The following is a 16,315-nucleotide window of genomic DNA, read 5'->3' on the forward strand; positions in this document are numbered from 1 at the left end:
CACTTGGGAATACTCAGCCAGGCTGGCTGAAACAGTCAGACACTGAACCCTCCCTCCCAAGGGGGGATGAGGCAGTCCAATAACTGCAGAGATCTTGCCTGTAGTGGCCAGTTTAAGCCAGCACCTGTTATAACAGCACCAGGAGGAAAGTGCTCATGTGCAGGAGCGGATCTGGGGGTTGGGGGTCCAGAATTATGCAGAATCATTAAAAATTAGGGTTGGAAAGGACTTCAGGAAGTCATCTAGTCTAGGGTTATCAACCTTTTTCTTCTTGAGGACTGGCCTGGCTCCCCAGCCCCAGCTGCATGGCCCTGGGGTGCAGCAGGTGGGGCTTGGCAGCAGGGAGCCATGGGGCCCCACTCACCTGAGTAGCAGTAGTGCAGAACCTCTCCCACCTGCCTGCAGTGCTGCCTGTAAAATGGGGGCTGTGGGGCCAGGCAATGTGGGCCTGCCCCTTCTTCAAGACTTGTTTCAGCCCTGGAGGACCAAGGTGGCTCCTCCCCATGCTGGGCCAGGCTGGGTGGACCCCTTGAAACCTGCTCCCAGCCACCCAGGGGGCTGCAGACCCCTGGTTGAGAACTGTTGATCTAGTCCAACCCCCTGCTCCACACAGGGCCATCCCAACTATATCTTCCCAGCCAAGGCTTTATCTACATGGGCCTCCAACGATGGAGATTCTACAACCTCTCTAGGTATCCTGTTCCAGTGCTTTACTAGCCCTCCAAGTGAGAAAGTTTTTCCTGATATCGAACCTAAACTTCCTCTGCTGCAACTTAAGACCCTTATTCTTTATTCTGTCATCTGCCACCACTGAGAACAGTCTAGCTCCATCCTTTTAATCACTCTTCAGGTAATTGACGACTGCAATTAAATTCCCCCTCAGTCTTCTCCAGACTAAATAAGCACAGTTCCCTCAACATCTCCTCACAAGCCATGTGCCCCAGTCCCCTAACCATTTTCATTGCCCTCCACTAGACTCTTTCCAATTGGACATCCTTTCTGTAATGGGGACCCAAAACTGGACACAGCACTCCAGATGTGGCCTCACTAGTGCCAAACAGAGAAATAATCACTCCCCTCAATCTGGCAATGCTCCTACTGTTGCAGCCGAGTATGCTGTTAACCTTCTTGGCAACAAGGGCACACTGTTGGCTCCTATTCAGCTTATTGTCTCCTATTCAGCTTATAGACAAAGCTTTGGCTGGGATGATCTAGTTGGGGATGGTCCTGCTTTGAGCTGTGGGGTTGGACTAGATAACCTCTTGAGGTCCCTTCCAACCCTCATTTTCTATGATTCTGTGATTGTCCACTGTAACCCACAGGTCCTTTTCTGCAGACCTGTTGCTTAGCTAGTTGGTCCCCAGTCTGTACTGATGCATGGGAGTGTTCTACCCTACATGCAGGAATTTCCACTTGTCCTTACTGAACCTCATGACATTTCTTTTGGTCCAGTCCTCCAATCTCTGTGTAGTTGCTCCCCATCTTTGATTCCTGCTGGGAAACCAATGCCCTAGGATAGCAGTGCCACTGCTATTCAGGCAGCAGTGACAGTCCAGTGACTTTATGGCTTATTATCATCTGCCAGATTGCTCCTAATCTCTCTCCACTCCACAGGTGTTCACAACAGTCTCTCTTTTTTAAAGGAGAAAGCACTGTCAAGACATTCAAGAAGGCTAGATTTTGTTTTATGACTACAGGACTAAGACCACCCTTATATCTTTTGAAGATTTTTTCCCTAGTTTGTTGTGATTTTATTTTTTTATTTTTTATATAAATCTAGTAAATTAGCATACTTTCCAACAGGTCTATTTGTTTTTTAAATGATCTTAAACTGAGTAATAGAATGCCATCTCCTAGCCTATTAGTAAAGCTTCTAGTTTCTTTCATGGGAAAAAATGTATCCTGTGTTCTATGTGACAATGGGCTACATCACCTGCACCCCTCATTTCAAAGTCCTAATTCCACCCATGCCCACGTCACCTAATTCTCAACCTGCTTAAACTGCTGATAAAAGCTATGCCTGTCACTCAGTGCTAAAATCTCAGCCACTTCTGGGGCAGGACCTGTCAACTGTTTGAATGGCACACAGCAATGCTGCACGGCACATTAGGAGGGAGTGGAGAGAGGTGGCATGGAAGGCAGCTCCCCTCCTCACCTTAGTGATGTCCACAGGCAGGCCATTCTTTGCTGCCTCAATCATTGGGTCAAGGCCCTTGGCCTGGCGTAGGAAGAGCTTGGCCCCCTCAATGTCATTCTTCTGTTTGGCCTGTAGTGCTGCCTGAGTCAGCTGCTTCTTCCGGCCCTCTAGGAACACCAGCTGCTGCTGGGCTGTGGGGGTGAGAAAAGGGAGGTAAGGATGCCTGAACAGCTCCATGAACCTCACATTTGTGCCCATTACAGCCAGTAGCAGCTAGAAACAGGAGGATTAGTACACTGGGAATCCCACACCCATTGTCTCTGGGGGCTGCAGCTCACGACACAAGGTGGGCAACACTGGCATCACCCATGAGGACCTCACTAATTAACTGCTCATTTGTGATTTGGGACAGCCTTTGCTCTAGGTCAATAATGTCAGACACCAGGTGCCTAGTGTCTCTGGGATTGTTACACCCAAACTGCTGCATCACTCATGGGGCAGCACCTGTCACCAAGAGACAGCCTTCAGTGAATTCACACTGAAACAGAGGGGTATGGGAGGATAGATGTGGGTCTGAGTAAGTGACAATGCAGGTAATGATGGAAATCTGATGAGGAGGAGGTTACAGTCTCCCGGTAACTCGCCACATGAATCAAGCAGCAGGAGACTGTCTGTCAAGCCACACCAGAGAGCTTCAGAGCAAGAGTGAGAATAATGTAATCATTGCAGGATTGGAACCTTTGATTTCCAACAGCCAGGAGGTAGTAAACTTGTTCTGTATTGACTTCCATGCTGCAACTGGCTTAGACGTGGGAGCACCAGTCACCACAGGAGCCTGACTCAGCGTTAAAACATGCAAATCCTCTATTTTCTAATGCAGCTCCCAACATGCAGCCTGGGAGCCACACCTATCATGCTTGGGCTCAGCAGGCAGGGGTGGATAAGGGCTACATGCACAAAGAAACAACTCCATGTTGAGAATCAGCCTCAGGCTTGGCACTGGCATCCCAGAGACTAGAAAACCCACATACCTCTGGTGTTGGCCTTGGGGGCTGACTTTGCTGTCCCTGCTGGGTACAGTGCTGCAGGTCCAGCTGAGGATATTGGGGCAGCAGGCTGAGATGGCAGCTTGGGCTGAGACATAGCAGCTGGCTTTGTCAGTGCAGGGTGGGGCTGAAACAGGAACAATTAGAAGAGTTAGTGAAGCTGCTTTGCCCAGAACAGCCACCAGCTCCAGAACACCAGCAATGTGCACAAAGCCAGCCCAGACAAAACACAGCCCTTGCCTGTTGTTTACAGCCCCGTGCACAGTGTTGTATGTGTGACTTGGCGTCAGCTACGAAACTCACACCACAGCCCAGGTGGAACAGCACTGATACAGTGCCACTGTGATTCCACGTCACACTAGCCAGACTGCTATCCTGGGCTGAACCAGTATCTCCACACATGCACGTGTACACACTTAGATCAGACCAGCAGATCCCATTAGCCTTGTGACACTGAATCAGCCCAATGATCTCTCCCTGTTCCAATATCCAACAGGGATAAACACCACATTTGTCAGCTGGATGAGGAAGGAAGGGGGTTCCTCCTTGGCTGTGGGGATTACAGTACATTACATTCCACCCCCTACCAGTTACCCAGGAGGGGTGTGAAGGGACAGGTTCCACAGCACTCACAGAGTCAGCGGGGTTCTACGTGGCAGGTGCCACATGGAATAAAATTGGCTAATAAAAGATGGGGAAAGTTCTGAACAGATCCCTCTTGTCACTAACAGACCAGGGGCTCTTGGCTGGACAGGACCTAACCTTTGTCTCCCGAATCTCATCCTCCTCGTCATTCTCTCGGTCCTCCTGATTGGCTAATTTCATGGCCGTCTGCAGGACCCCCACGATGCTCTGGCTCCCTGATGAACCCTCCATGCCCTGGATGGGGGGAAAGCCTGGTAGAGAGAGGGCAGAGTGAAGAGGGGGTTCAGGGGATCTGACACAGAGCTCCCCATAGGGTCATCCCCTTCCCACTTACTGAGACAAGATATGCCTCTAAGTCAAGGCACACTACAGGGAGCAAGCAGGCCACTTGGCAGACTGCAAGCATCAATCCTCAGGGTGAAGCTCAGGCACTGAGCACAAATTACACCCCAACACAGGCTGCCTCAAAGCTCATACCAAAATGCAGAAGAGGCCACAGACTGAACTCCCCTCTAGGACCTACAGGGGACATCCTTCCAGGATGGGACTGATGCAGAGGTGAGGCCAACCTATTGCTGCCAACACCGTGCGTTCTGTGAATGAACTGCCTTTGGGGCCAAGTTAAATTTGCCTGTGTAAAGGCATCAGAAAGTGCTCTCTGCTGTTCCAAGCTGGCATCAAAGACAACTGGGATGATACCTGGTGGGACAGGCAGCTCCGAAACCTCCACAGCTTTCCCTGTCTTGTGGGCCCGGATGGCGTCTTGGTATTGCTGAAAGGGAAATCATGACTAAGACTGTTTGCAGTGTGTCACCACCTAGGAATCCACAAGCTATGAGGCCAGGTGTTAGGCACTGTACAAACAGAGCAAAAGATAAGTCCCAGGCCCAAAGAGCTTAAGATGCAAGTAGAAGGCAAGAGCCAGGGGGCAGGGAGAGGCCAGGGATATGAGAAGGGAACTCTATACAAACTGCTATGGGAGAGGCATCTATAAATCAGAATGAGATGGCCAGCTTGCTGTCTCTATCTTTTATAGATAGTCATAGATTTATTCCAGGGCATTAATCAATTATCTCTTTTCCCTTTGCTGACAGATGGCAGAGGGTGAGGGAAGACAGCTACTTCAGTCTACAGTCCACTGGATTGCCTTCCATGCCCTAGGCATCTATGGCAGATTAGACTACAACCATGTCAGCATTTGGTTTGGATCTACAAGGTCAGGTTTCCATTCTTCCATGATTTCATTCCTCTGCCATGATGCTGGTTGTTAATACTCAGTTCCACCCTCTGCCTTTGCAAGATACTGAGCAAAACCAATGGACTTCATGAATGAAAGAGACACTGGGACTTTTCATCTGTCACTAAAATGCATCTGTCTCTGGGGCAGAACATAGCAGCTGTTTAACAGGGCATAGGAACACAGCAGCAAGAGGAAGTGATAGGCACAGTAGCCAAGTGAAATTGTGTAGGGCAGAGGTTTTCAACCTTTTTTAATAAGTGTAGCCCTGGCAGCTGGATGCGGAGCTGGGGCGGGGATGGTGCATGGCTGGATGCGGAGCAGTGGCAGTGCAGGGTGGCGGCAGTGGCCACCATGTACAAGCCTCCCCAACCCCTGTGTCTGGCCAGCTGAGTGGCGCCTGTGCAGCCCACAGAGGGGCGCTGCTGCCCTCGCGGCCCCCCCGCCCCGGGCTGCTCCTGGGAGGCGGCAGCACAGGGTGGTGCCGCACCCCACCCACCCACATATACCTCTTAGGGTCTTCCCAAGTACCCCCGAAGGGTATGCGTACCCCCAGTTGACAAACCCTGGTGTAAGGGATTTAAAAGGGGGAGGATGTAGTTATGGAAAAGCTGTGGCCCAGGATGGGCCAGTTCCTCACCTTCACGATGCGCTCATGCATTCTTGCCTTCCGGTCATCTCCTTTGCTCTTGGCCTGGACTGCTGCTGTTTTGTACCTCTCCATCCTCTGTTGCAGGGCCTCCATCAGGTCTCGGGGTGGTGGGGGGATGTCTGTTTCATGGAAAGGAAGGCAGGAGGGATGCAGCAAGTGGGTTGATTTTACTCATTTCTCAGTTCCCAGCAACCCACAACTCCATCCCTGGCCTTTTTGTGACAGCAGGTGCCTCAGCACACCAAGATTCAGCCCCTAAGCAAATTATCCCCAACCCCTTCCCCCAGGGTTGATGCTGATTAATAGCAGCGGCTGCAACTGCTGGAAAATGAGCAGGCTCCCAGCATAGCATGCCCAGGACCTAGGTGCCCTGGGGACATGAACATTTTCTGGTTAGCCTGAAGCTCCAGACTGCTTACTGGGGGGATCTGAAATGCTTACTGGGGGGATCTCTCTTCCCCCTCAAAAGCAAGTCTGCCCTCTAGCTACAGGCTAGGGAGGAAGGGCAAGTGGGATGGATGGCAGCCATAAAGGGTGAAGCTGCTTTCTAGTCCTCTCAGGGGTCCCACAGTTTGACAGCCTGCAAGGTGGGACAAAGGGCAACCTGCAAAGTGAACAGGGCATTGAGGTACCCCTAGAGCTACGAAAGACCCACACCTGAGGCAGGGGAGACCAGCTTAAGTTCAGGTGTAGCTGCCGGCATTGCTGCTGGGGACTGCTGCGGACACGGGGACAACAGCTTCTTGGGCAGCTCGTCTGTAGGGGTGAAAGAACAGCTCAGAGGGCAACAGAAGGAAGGGGCAGCTGGAATCAGCCTCAAGGATCAAGGTGGAGGTAGGCTGTGCTTTCCCAGCCAGGTTCCAGGCTTTCTTCAAGGAACAGGACCCACTTGCCTTGTCCAGCACCTTCTAAGCCAGACACTCAAACTTATCATTAAGACTCGTCTTTGCTCTCCCTACAGGAAAGCTACATGGCAAGTCTAAGCTGCAGCAGAACCAAAGAGACTCAACTCCCACGTCCTGCTCCAGCCACGGAGTGAACCCAGCCAGATCCAAGGAGAGCAATCTTAGGATGGTCCAAGGAAGGCATGCCTCCTCTGTACTGCCAAACCCAGCTTGAAAAACCCTCCTCCCTCACAACACCCAGAGGCCCTTGGCTGGCAAAAGTGAGTATCAGGTCTTACCACAAGGGGGCGGCAAGCTGCCCAAATCCACTGCCTGGCCCTTACCCAGAGTTTCCAACATGGAGTCGAGGCTCTGAAAGACACAGCCCAAGGGACAGCAGGTTTTACCTGGAATCCTCTCTTCCATGGGACTGATGGTGCTTTACCAACCTTCGGAGATGCCCTGCAAATCCAGCTCCATCCTGCAGTGGGGAAACTGAGGCAAGGGGCTGGAGCATCTTGCTGGGGCTTTCCAGCAGACTAAGGTTTGAAACAAGCACTGGGGGACCAGGCCTACTTTCTCCAGTCATTAGACCACTTCTCCTGGAGCCAGAACCCAGGTGTCCTGGCTCCTGGCTTCCTGACTTGGCAGCTGAACTATGTTTTTAGAGGTTTCCTCTCCAAGCAGTGCTGAACTAGTAGGAATGAAGCAATGCATTATCTGTTTTGGTCAGGAGGAGCCCGGAGTTGGTCTGTGGACAATCTCTGCACTCACCTCAACCTCAGCATGGAGCATCCCAATAGTGGATGACAGTTGCAAACATGTCCACGTCCCAGCCCCAGCTTCAGTTCCAGCCTATTTACCTGCATTCTTCTGAGCACTGAGGGTCAATTGTTTGGCTGGGGACCCGAACCAATGCTGAGGAAGCTGAGTGAGACAATGGTGTGCTAACATGCCGTATCTCATACCCCAGCCAACTAGCCAGGATACAGCACCATGTTTCTACTATACCAGGCTGCCTCATTTAGGGCATGAGGTGCTTCCTTCAGCTCAGGTACCCCCACGTAGCCTGGTTATATTTGCTTCTCAGCCACACCCAGGAAAAAGACTAAGAGCCTGGCAAGACAGGCACGTACCTTGGCAATGCGATAGTACTGTGTGGCCTCCTCAATATCGCCTTGTTGCTTGGCATGCAGTGCTGCCAACTTGTACTCCCGCTGCCTGGCCTGGACGAGTGCCTGGGGACCAGAACTCACAGAGCCTGAGGACAGGGAGAATGGAGGGTCAAGCGCATGTTCCGCAAACTTCAGAGTCACCCAAGGCAGTATCGGGGTAATCTGATCACACAGAGATGGGCCTGTGTTCTACTATAGGTATTTCCCAGGCTTATGGGCTTTGCTGTTTGCCTCCTTTCCTTTCTGCTACATGTCAGGGCATTTTTAAACCTTCCTCAGAGGCATTAAGTGTCAGCTGCAGCTCAGGCTAGGGATGGTGACTGGGCTGTGCCAATGCTCCTGCTGGGACTTAATGCCAGTCTTGTCCCTCCACCCAGGGTCAGATGGACACTACATTTAGGGTCAGGAAGGAATTTTCCCCCATAGATTGGCATGGACTGGGGTTGGGGGGTTTACCTTCCTCTGTAGCAGGGAGGCATGTTCTCTATCTAGGATCTCTTAAGCATATATTAACAACCTTTTATAGAAGCAGAACACTGGCTGTCATGGTTCCCCTGCTTTACTTGTGGCAGGTTAGGGCATATCATCTTGTGTTGTGTCACATTTTTTATATAGGATGGTTTGGATAGGGATTATCCTACCCAAGACGAGTGCTGGACTAGATGTAGGGCTGGAAGGGACCTCCACAGCTTACTTCTGTATGATTTTTACGATACCCCCAGGCCCAACCTTCTCTGCCCTGCAATGTGAAAGAATGAAGTGATCTCCTGTTCCTACCTGCCTGGGGAGATGGGGCCAAAGGAACAGGCTTTTCCTCCGGGGTCTCTGGGGATCTGATAGGTAAGGCAGGGACTGGCAGAACCTTAGGCTTTGGCAGGACAGGAGGCAGTGTCTTGGGGGATGTTGCCTGGGGCAGCTGTGGAGGGGTGGTGGCAGGCGGCTGCAAAGAATAATGGCTGAGGAGACTGGAGCTTCCATCAGGGGTAGAGGGCTGGAGCGATGGTGTGGTCCCAGAAGAGGACTGCTGCGAACTCACACTCTTCCCGAGAGCCACTGGGGGTGGGATCTCCTCCTCATTAATCTTCTTGCCCTTCCTCACTGAGTTCACCATGTTCTCTAGGGTCTGGGAAAAACGAAGTCAACAGAAAGGCAAGTTACAAGCTTCTGGTCTCTCTCAATCCCAATTTTAGACAGAAACTAGAGAAAAAACAGAAGCTGAAACATTAGCCAGAATGTCAGCAAAGAACCTGCCAACAGGAAAAGCAGGAGAGCTAATGGCCTTGGTCTGAGAGTGGCTTGAAAACTGCAGTCTTGATTTGCAATGAGAAACCCAGAGTCTTTCCTCAACATTCTCTCACCTCCACCTCAAATCCACTAAGTCACACATTTTTAAGACTAGAAGAGAGTAATTGCTTGGATTTTCTATAACACTGACTGCTCTATTGCTGTACATTTAAAGTCAAACCATTTCAAATAAAATTAATTTGAATTTCAGAAGGCTCCTGCCCTACCAGACAACTTCCAAGTGTTACCCCAAGGACTCACCTTGAGGCCTCTCTCATATCGACGAACTTTGGAACTGTCGCCCACCAGCTTGGCGTTAGTGATGGCTGTTTTGTACATCTCCAGTCTTTCCACAAGAGCAGATTCAGAACTGCTAGATTCAGCAGGAATTTCATTTGCCTGCAGGAGCCCACAGAAGAGGAGGAGAAAGCTTTGTTCACAAACCAAGCACTGGTGATGCTTGAGGTGCTCGCATGCTACAATTATTGTGACAAAACAAGCTTAATAACAACAGCAACACCACGACAGTAGTAGTAGTCATAAATAATGACAACAATAAAACAATACAATAACCACAGCCAAAACCAAACCACAATAAGAATATTTCGCTCTATCCAGAAAGGCTCAGAGCAGCTTATAGTAAATGACAAACAACAAGAGTAAATTTCCCAAACAACACCCACAACTAGAAAAACATGGATGAGAGAAAACTAACAGTAGTAATGTGGTGGTTGGACTCCCCCAATGGGTGTTGGAGTGCTGCTCTACACTGAGCCAGCTGCATCTGCACAACAAATTTCTATCTTGCTCTCTTAGAGAAACTATTAAGTCACAAACTATCCTCATGCTTGACTTGGAATGGCTATTGGAGATGTGATGGTTGAGAGGGTGAGACAGTCAATATTCCCTCAAAAAATTTCCATGTTGCAAATTTTTGTTAGCTGAAACAAGATAACAGCAGGCCCAGAGCTTGTGGCCTCTAGCACCAAACCCCAACAGCTGAAGGTTCTTTGCTGATAATGTGAGAGCACCTTAGAAATACCAGGCAGCACAAGAGCATTGGGTCTGGGTTCACTAGCCCTGCAATGGAGGTTTCCTCATTCAGTGTCAGTCCTGAGCCAGTTGAAGGTCCTTTAAAAGGACACTAACAGGAAGAAGATCAATGCGTGCGCCAGTAGGGAAATGATACTGCAGTTCAGTGAAGATGGGAACCAGGCAAGACTCACAGGGCTGGAAAGGACCTCCAGGGTCCCCTGGTCCAACCCCCACTGACAAATGAAGCAGCAGAGGAACTGCAGTGCGAGAAGCTAAAAGCCCACATGCTCTTTAGGACCAAGGGGGTGAGCAGACATGACCTGCAAACCATGATGGAGCAGAGACACAGCATAAGGCAGCCCTGATCTGTCCTATGACTCTATTTGAAGGTGTGGGAAGATCTCAAGGGGAAACAAGGCTGGCAGGGTGGGGGGAGCATTTTGCACCTTTGCAGCAGGGACTAGGGCCACTTGGGTCTCCTCTTCTTCACCAAGGACTTCATTGAGTTCTGCCTGTAACAGAGAGAAGTTCAGACACATAGTGGTAAAAATATTCTGCCCCCTTGTGTGTTTCTGAATTATCTGCAATGGAAGAATTCCTCTATTATTTTTCTGCGGTTAAAAAGTGAGTGAAAACCTAGAAGCTGGTATTTTCTGAAGGAGGCCTCAAGTCTATAAAGGGGTATCATAAGTTTGTAAAAGGGTGCCTTGAGTCTAAAGAGGTTGAGCATTACAGGGGAGGGTGCTTGGGAGATCAAACTCCCTCTTTCTGGAGGTAATGGGTATCTAGGAATCAAACCGCTTGCTTCAATAGCTAGAGATGGGCAACAGTGTGGGATTTCTGGATGGCTAGAGCCATAATGCAGTTACATGAAAAATTCAGTAGCATGATTCCCAGGCAGGGCAGGAGGGATGAACAGGTCTATTCCTACGCAAGAATTTTCACTCAGAGCCCTCTCTAAATGCATCAGCCAGTGAACAAGATCTTTTGCACAACAGTCCAAACCATTCCCACGGTATATTACCATTAGCTCATCTTCATCTTCCAGATCATCCTCTTCTTCTCCATCCTCTTCATCAAGGTCTTTCATGCAGAAAGCAGCCATTCTCTCAATTGCATCCATGGGCAAAGGAGCTGGGAAGAAGGCAAGAAAGCTGCAACTCATTTCACTACAAGTTAGCACTGGGCTGGCGGGCTGGAAGCAAAGACAGACCTCATGAACAGACCTCAAGGCTGGGAGTTGGGAGCACTGAGGTCTGTTCCTAACTTGGCCTCTTGGCTTCCTTTGCAGCCTTGAAATCAAGGCCATGGAAGCTGGCAGCTTGAGAGCCTTTCAATCAGGTCCTCTGAGGGGCAGATACACCACAACAGAGCAGATGGATCCTGTGTGCAGAGCTGGGCACCACTTACTTTTCCCTTTTGGCTTCCCTTTCAAGTTGGGCTGGCTCCCAACAATAGCCATGAACTCAGCTTCCAGTTCACTGTCATCCTCCCCATCATCGTTGTCCATCATCCCATCAGCAGAGAAGTCCACCAGCAAACCCATCTGAAGGAGATGACAGATTACCTCCCAGTTAGCACTTTCCTTCAGGAACAGAACAGATTACTGGGGGGGCAACCTTTTTGGCAGACAGGTCCCAAATCAGCCCTGCCCAGACTGCCACTCTGATTCCCTTCCCTTGCCCTGCTCTCTGCTTCTTGCCCCCTGCCTCATGGGCTGCTCTGCTCTCTGCCCAATCTGCCACTGCGCTGCCTGCCCTCTCCCTAATCTGCCACATGCTCTCATGCTTCTTACAGCACTCATGCCACAGGTTAAGCCCTGCTCCACCCCACCAAGAACAGACCATTTGAAGAAGTGGTGCCCAGTGGTAACATTAAGGCAGGGGTGTCCAACCTTTTTGAATGTGGGGCCAGATCATGAACTTTATCACCCAGTGGGCCGGCAAGCCATGTTCAAAGACCTCACAGGAAGTAGTATCACATCAGGAAGTGATGTCATGTGACTTTTGACACCAAAGAAGTTGCGGGAAGTGACAATGAAATGGATCTAACCAGTTCAAAACTCTCCCTCTATAGCATCCACCTCTGCCACTGTTTGGGACAGGATACTGAGCTAGATGGACCATGGGGCTGACCAAGCATGGCACTTTTTATGCTCTTATGTTCAGAAGCTCTTAAGTTCTTTGCCTGAGCTTCCAAACTATGGCTGAGATTTGCAAAAAGGGGTAGATAGGCATGTTATAAAGTTGTCATAAAAGATTTGGAGCCCTCTAAAACCCATTCATTTTAATGGAAGTTGGCCTTTTGACTCAACTTTGAAAATCTCAGTCCAAGGTGCCTCATTTTTCCCCTGCCTGTGCCAGTCAGTTCCGAGTGGCCTACGGCTCCACCGCCACTTCTGCTGGCCAGTGCCAACCCGGACAGTCTCCTCCTGTCCCCAGCAGCACGTGGGAAGCTGGCTTCAGCTGCATGCTGCTCTGGATGGGACAGACCCGCCCAGGTCAGCACCAGCCAGCAGAAGTAGCGGCGAAGCCGTGTGCCGCTTGGGACTAACCAGTGCAGGTAGGGGGAAAGTGCAGCTGAGCCCCTACTGCTCCAGCTGGGCTCATCTTGTCCTGAGTGGCACATGGCTACTCCTCTTCCCACACACACCGCATCAGCAATGTCAACCTTGTCCCTTCCCCAGCCCTTCAGCAGCCATTAGGAAGCTGCTGAGGGGTTGAAAGTAAACACTGTTTACTTTCGTTTCCCGTCACAGCACCGGGGGCCTCAGAAAACAGCTTGGTGGGCTGCATGGCGGCCCACGGGCCGTATGTTGGACAAGCCTGCATTAAGGCATAGGGTCCCGGTGCCTGGATTCAGTTCCCAGCTAATAGGGCTTGGTGTTTTCTGGTGATTGACCATATATGAAGGACAGGAACTCTACCTGTCTTTCCCAGCACAGGATCATAGTGAAAGCAAGGGACTGGGAGTCAGGACTCTTGGGTGCACACTTTTGCTGCCTTGCCACAGACAAATTGCTGCATCTTTGTGCATCAAAACGAAGCTAAGGGTAACCCTGTTTTGCTAACAGCCTGGCCCAGTTCAATGAATGTTCATAAAGCACTTTGGCTGCCTCACATGACTGGGCCTACAGCCAGGTGTTATGCAACCTGGTTTCTGCTCCAGCTTCCACCCAAGCGTGGGCAGGGGTGGCTGGCTGCCTCGCGAGTGAGGGACTGCCCTGCCCTGCCCTGCCTTGGGAGGTTTGGCTTCCATTCAGCTCCACAGAAGGAAGCACTGTGTGAAATGACCTTTCCTTCCCATTGCACAGGTTTAAGAATGAATTCACCATCAGTTTTGAGAGGTGCATTTGACTTGCTCACACTCTAACACCTGCCTGCATAGGTTAACCCTATCCCTGCTGGCCAGAACAAGCACAAAGGAATGGAGATAGGCGGCCACGCACAGATCAGGCAAGCAGAAATCCTGCATGCATGAGCCACTAATCCATGGCAGATGGCTGGATTCTACTCAGGGCTGCTTCTCATAAGCTATTAGAGAGGCAAACACCAGTACAACAAACCTTCAAAAGGTCTGAAAGTGGGGAAACAGCTTCTGCCAGCTATACATGACATAAGCTGATAAAATGCGTATTCTACTGAGGTTTTATAGCCTGTGATCAATGGGTTACAAGCAAATTTTACTGAGAGCAGAATTCTTGGAGGACAAGCAAAGGGCATGGTGAATACGTTCTTCCCAGCTCACTGGATTCCACAGCCAGGGCTCATCCGCCTGACACAAAGCCTTCTCATCCCATGACAAGAGGGAAGGACTGTGCCAGGTATCACTAACTGTTCACCCTGCATAGGACAACTGTAGGGCTCTGACTTCGTGAGTTGCACATTGTGACAATCTTTATAAAGGCATCATGACAACTAGCTCCCCCATTTGTAATTGGACTGAAACGTCTAAGAGCCCAGTGTTGTTACTAGTGACAAGGAACAGCAATAAATAGAAGGCAATGCACACTTGACGGAGATGTTTGCAGCCATTCTACCTTTCAACACACAAAGCAGTGTGATGAAAAACACGTAGCCAAGTGTCCACAAAGCCTCTAGTGCGAACATCCAATGATACCAGAGACTTAAAATATTGCCCAGAACTTCCCACCCTAGAATTTCTGAAGAGTGCTCCACCCACCCATCCAACCCACAATCACCAATTTACCTAGCATCTATGCCAAGACATCCCATATTACTCCTCAAAAATTGTCTCTTGGGGTCCCTCTAGTTCCCACCCTCAGCTGAGCTCACCTGCTATAACAATGGGAAGGGATGGATGCACAGTATAAACAGCATGAAAGGATTTTCAAAATCTAAAGTTGATTCTGTTTGAGAGAAGCCATGTTTAAAACCCACATGCTTCACGTGTTTTCAACTGAACCCTGCCTTGGCATTTTAGGGAATAAACAATTATTTGACACTCACTCAAAAGCATCAGAATATAAATCTACAATTTACACAAGCGTGTAGTGAAATCCTGACACAAATTAATAAGAGATGGAGACAATCTCCAAGGATCCTGCTGCTTATCTCTCCATGTGCCACTTATGAGAAATCCCAACAGATTTCTGGTCCGTTGCACTGAAACAAATTAATATTAACAGCAGGAACTCTGCCTGAAAATTCTAGGGTAACAAAAGATAATGTGGGCATGCAACAGCTCTAAAATTCTGTGCGCCATTATTTTTATCATATACTTACAATTCCACATGTTGGTCTTTAGCAGAAAAACCAAACAAAATGCATCCTTTTATATCTAGGCTTATTTTACTCCCAAGAGATAGAAGAGAGAGATATGAAGATGACCCATTTACTTCAATTACTTCTGGCTTGTCAACCCTTCCAATAAAATTTCCAAGTGATAGTCTGATTTCCCTCCTGAGGTGTAGGAAAAGACCACCTGGGTCCTGACCTGTCCAGTTTTCCTGCTAGTAGAACAAGCTAGGAGGACAGACATTCAACCACAGTGCAAAGACCACTGCCCTTTATGAATGACAGTAATCTTCTCTCTCAATTACACCTTTCTTTCTGAACAAGATCAAGGGCTCTGCAAACTACAGGCCAGAGCAGGCAGCTGCTTTAGAAAATCTAGACTCTGACAAAAGCACAATGGCCTAGTCACATACCAAACATATGAGAACTTTACAGCAGAGCTGATGGGTCGGAGACAGAGAAGAGGAGCTCAGGGCTCACCTGTCTGGCTTTTGCAGCACCACTGCGTCCTGGTGGTGGGGGTGGCCTCCTGCTTTTGCTCATTTCTGTTTGCGTCCCCTCTTAGCCCAAGCTAAAGAGAATCAGTGCATTAGGCCAGACGGAGCTGGAAGTTTATAATGGGATCACTCAGGCATCACCCTTGGGTCACTGGAGCATCTCCCAGGGGCAGCTTGGATAACTCAGCCTCTTCCCCTCCTCCCACCATGCCTTCTTCACCCCCTCCCCTGTCTCTGTTTCTCCTGACTCAGCTTGCTCCCTCCAATTCTCCCAAGATCTCCACCCCATCCCCCAAATGATCCCCAATCCCTCACTTCCCAAGAGTCTCCAACCTGCCACGGGCTTCCCACCTGCACATGGCCTACCTTCCCCTCAGGGGACACACCTCTCAGGGCCCTGTTCATGCTTTTCCTATGCTATCACAACTCAAGAGTCTCTTATAGCACTTACCCCCCATACATCCCACCACCTGTTCCCCCACCCAGAACCCACCACAGCTCTTTGCCTTAGCCCTCTGCCCCCCAGCTTCTTACCCCCAGAACCCCCAGCTCCTCACCCTCAGCTCTATATGCCCCCCAGAATTCCCCAAGACCTGTGCCCCCCATACTTCCCCCAGCTCCTTGACACATGTCCTGTGGCCCCAAACCCCCCAGTTCCTTGCTCATAGCCCTGCATGCCCACCACTCCCCTCCAGTCCTGTGCACCCCAAGCCCCCAGCTCCTTGCCCCAGTCCTGTGCCCCCCAGCACCCCCAGCTCTATATGCCCCCCAGAAGGCCCCCCGGCTGCATAACCCCCAGAACCCCCCGACAGCTCCTTGACCGCCTGCCCCTTCCCCACAGAGCAAAAGGGTCTGCTTCACCCCCCTCCCTCCTCTCATTCACTCACTTCCTGCTTCCCCCAGACACCTGCCAACAACACACCTCGCTTTACAGCCGCTTGCCCAACACTGTCGCACCTTCCTCCA

At 50.2% G+C, this 16,315-nt stretch overlaps 1 protein-coding gene across 4 annotated transcripts in view; it reads right to left on the reverse strand.

The window, feature by feature from the left end:
* CC2D1A (coiled-coil and C2 domain containing 1A) overlaps positions 1–16,310 on the reverse strand; it is a 31,774-nt gene extending 15,464 nt beyond the window's left edge. Inside the window, exons 1-15 of one of the 4 annotated variants that reach the window (XM_090061702.1) lie at positions 16,272–16,310; positions 15,333–15,423; positions 11,506–11,641; positions 11,120–11,229; positions 10,542–10,607; positions 9,322–9,459; positions 8,554–8,899; positions 7,738–7,862; positions 6,901–6,973; positions 6,375–6,473; positions 5,706–5,836; positions 4,528–4,600; positions 3,946–4,079; positions 3,169–3,310; positions 2,156–2,328 (exon numbers count right to left, since the gene is read on the reverse strand). In XM_090061702.1, coding sequence (XP_089917828.1) covers positions 2,156–2,328; positions 3,169–3,310; positions 3,946–4,079; positions 4,528–4,600; positions 5,706–5,836; positions 6,375–6,473; positions 6,901–6,973; positions 7,738–7,862; positions 8,554–8,899; positions 9,322–9,459; positions 10,542–10,607; positions 11,120–11,229; positions 11,506–11,641; positions 15,333–15,395 — 1,809 coding nt within the window. In that variant the 5' untranslated portion in view covers positions 15,396–15,423; positions 16,272–16,310. Of the gene's footprint in view, positions 1–2,155; positions 2,329–3,168; positions 3,311–3,945; positions 4,080–4,527; positions 4,601–5,705; positions 5,837–6,374; positions 6,474–6,900; positions 6,974–7,737; positions 7,863–8,553; positions 8,900–9,321; positions 9,460–10,541; positions 10,608–11,119; positions 11,230–11,505; positions 11,642–15,332; positions 15,636–15,715; positions 15,837–16,236 lie in introns of those variants that run through there. The other 3 variants (XM_090061700.1, XM_090061701.1, XM_090061703.1) reach the window with 3 other exon arrangements.
* Positions 16,311–16,315: the final 5 nt, after the last annotated feature.

This window comes from Crocodylus siamensis, chromosome 8 (assembly GCF_052110815.1).
Source record: "Crocodylus siamensis isolate JL-2025a chromosome 8, ASM5211081v1, whole genome shotgun sequence".
NCBI lineage: Eukaryota > Metazoa > Chordata > Crocodylia > Crocodylidae > Crocodylus > Crocodylus siamensis.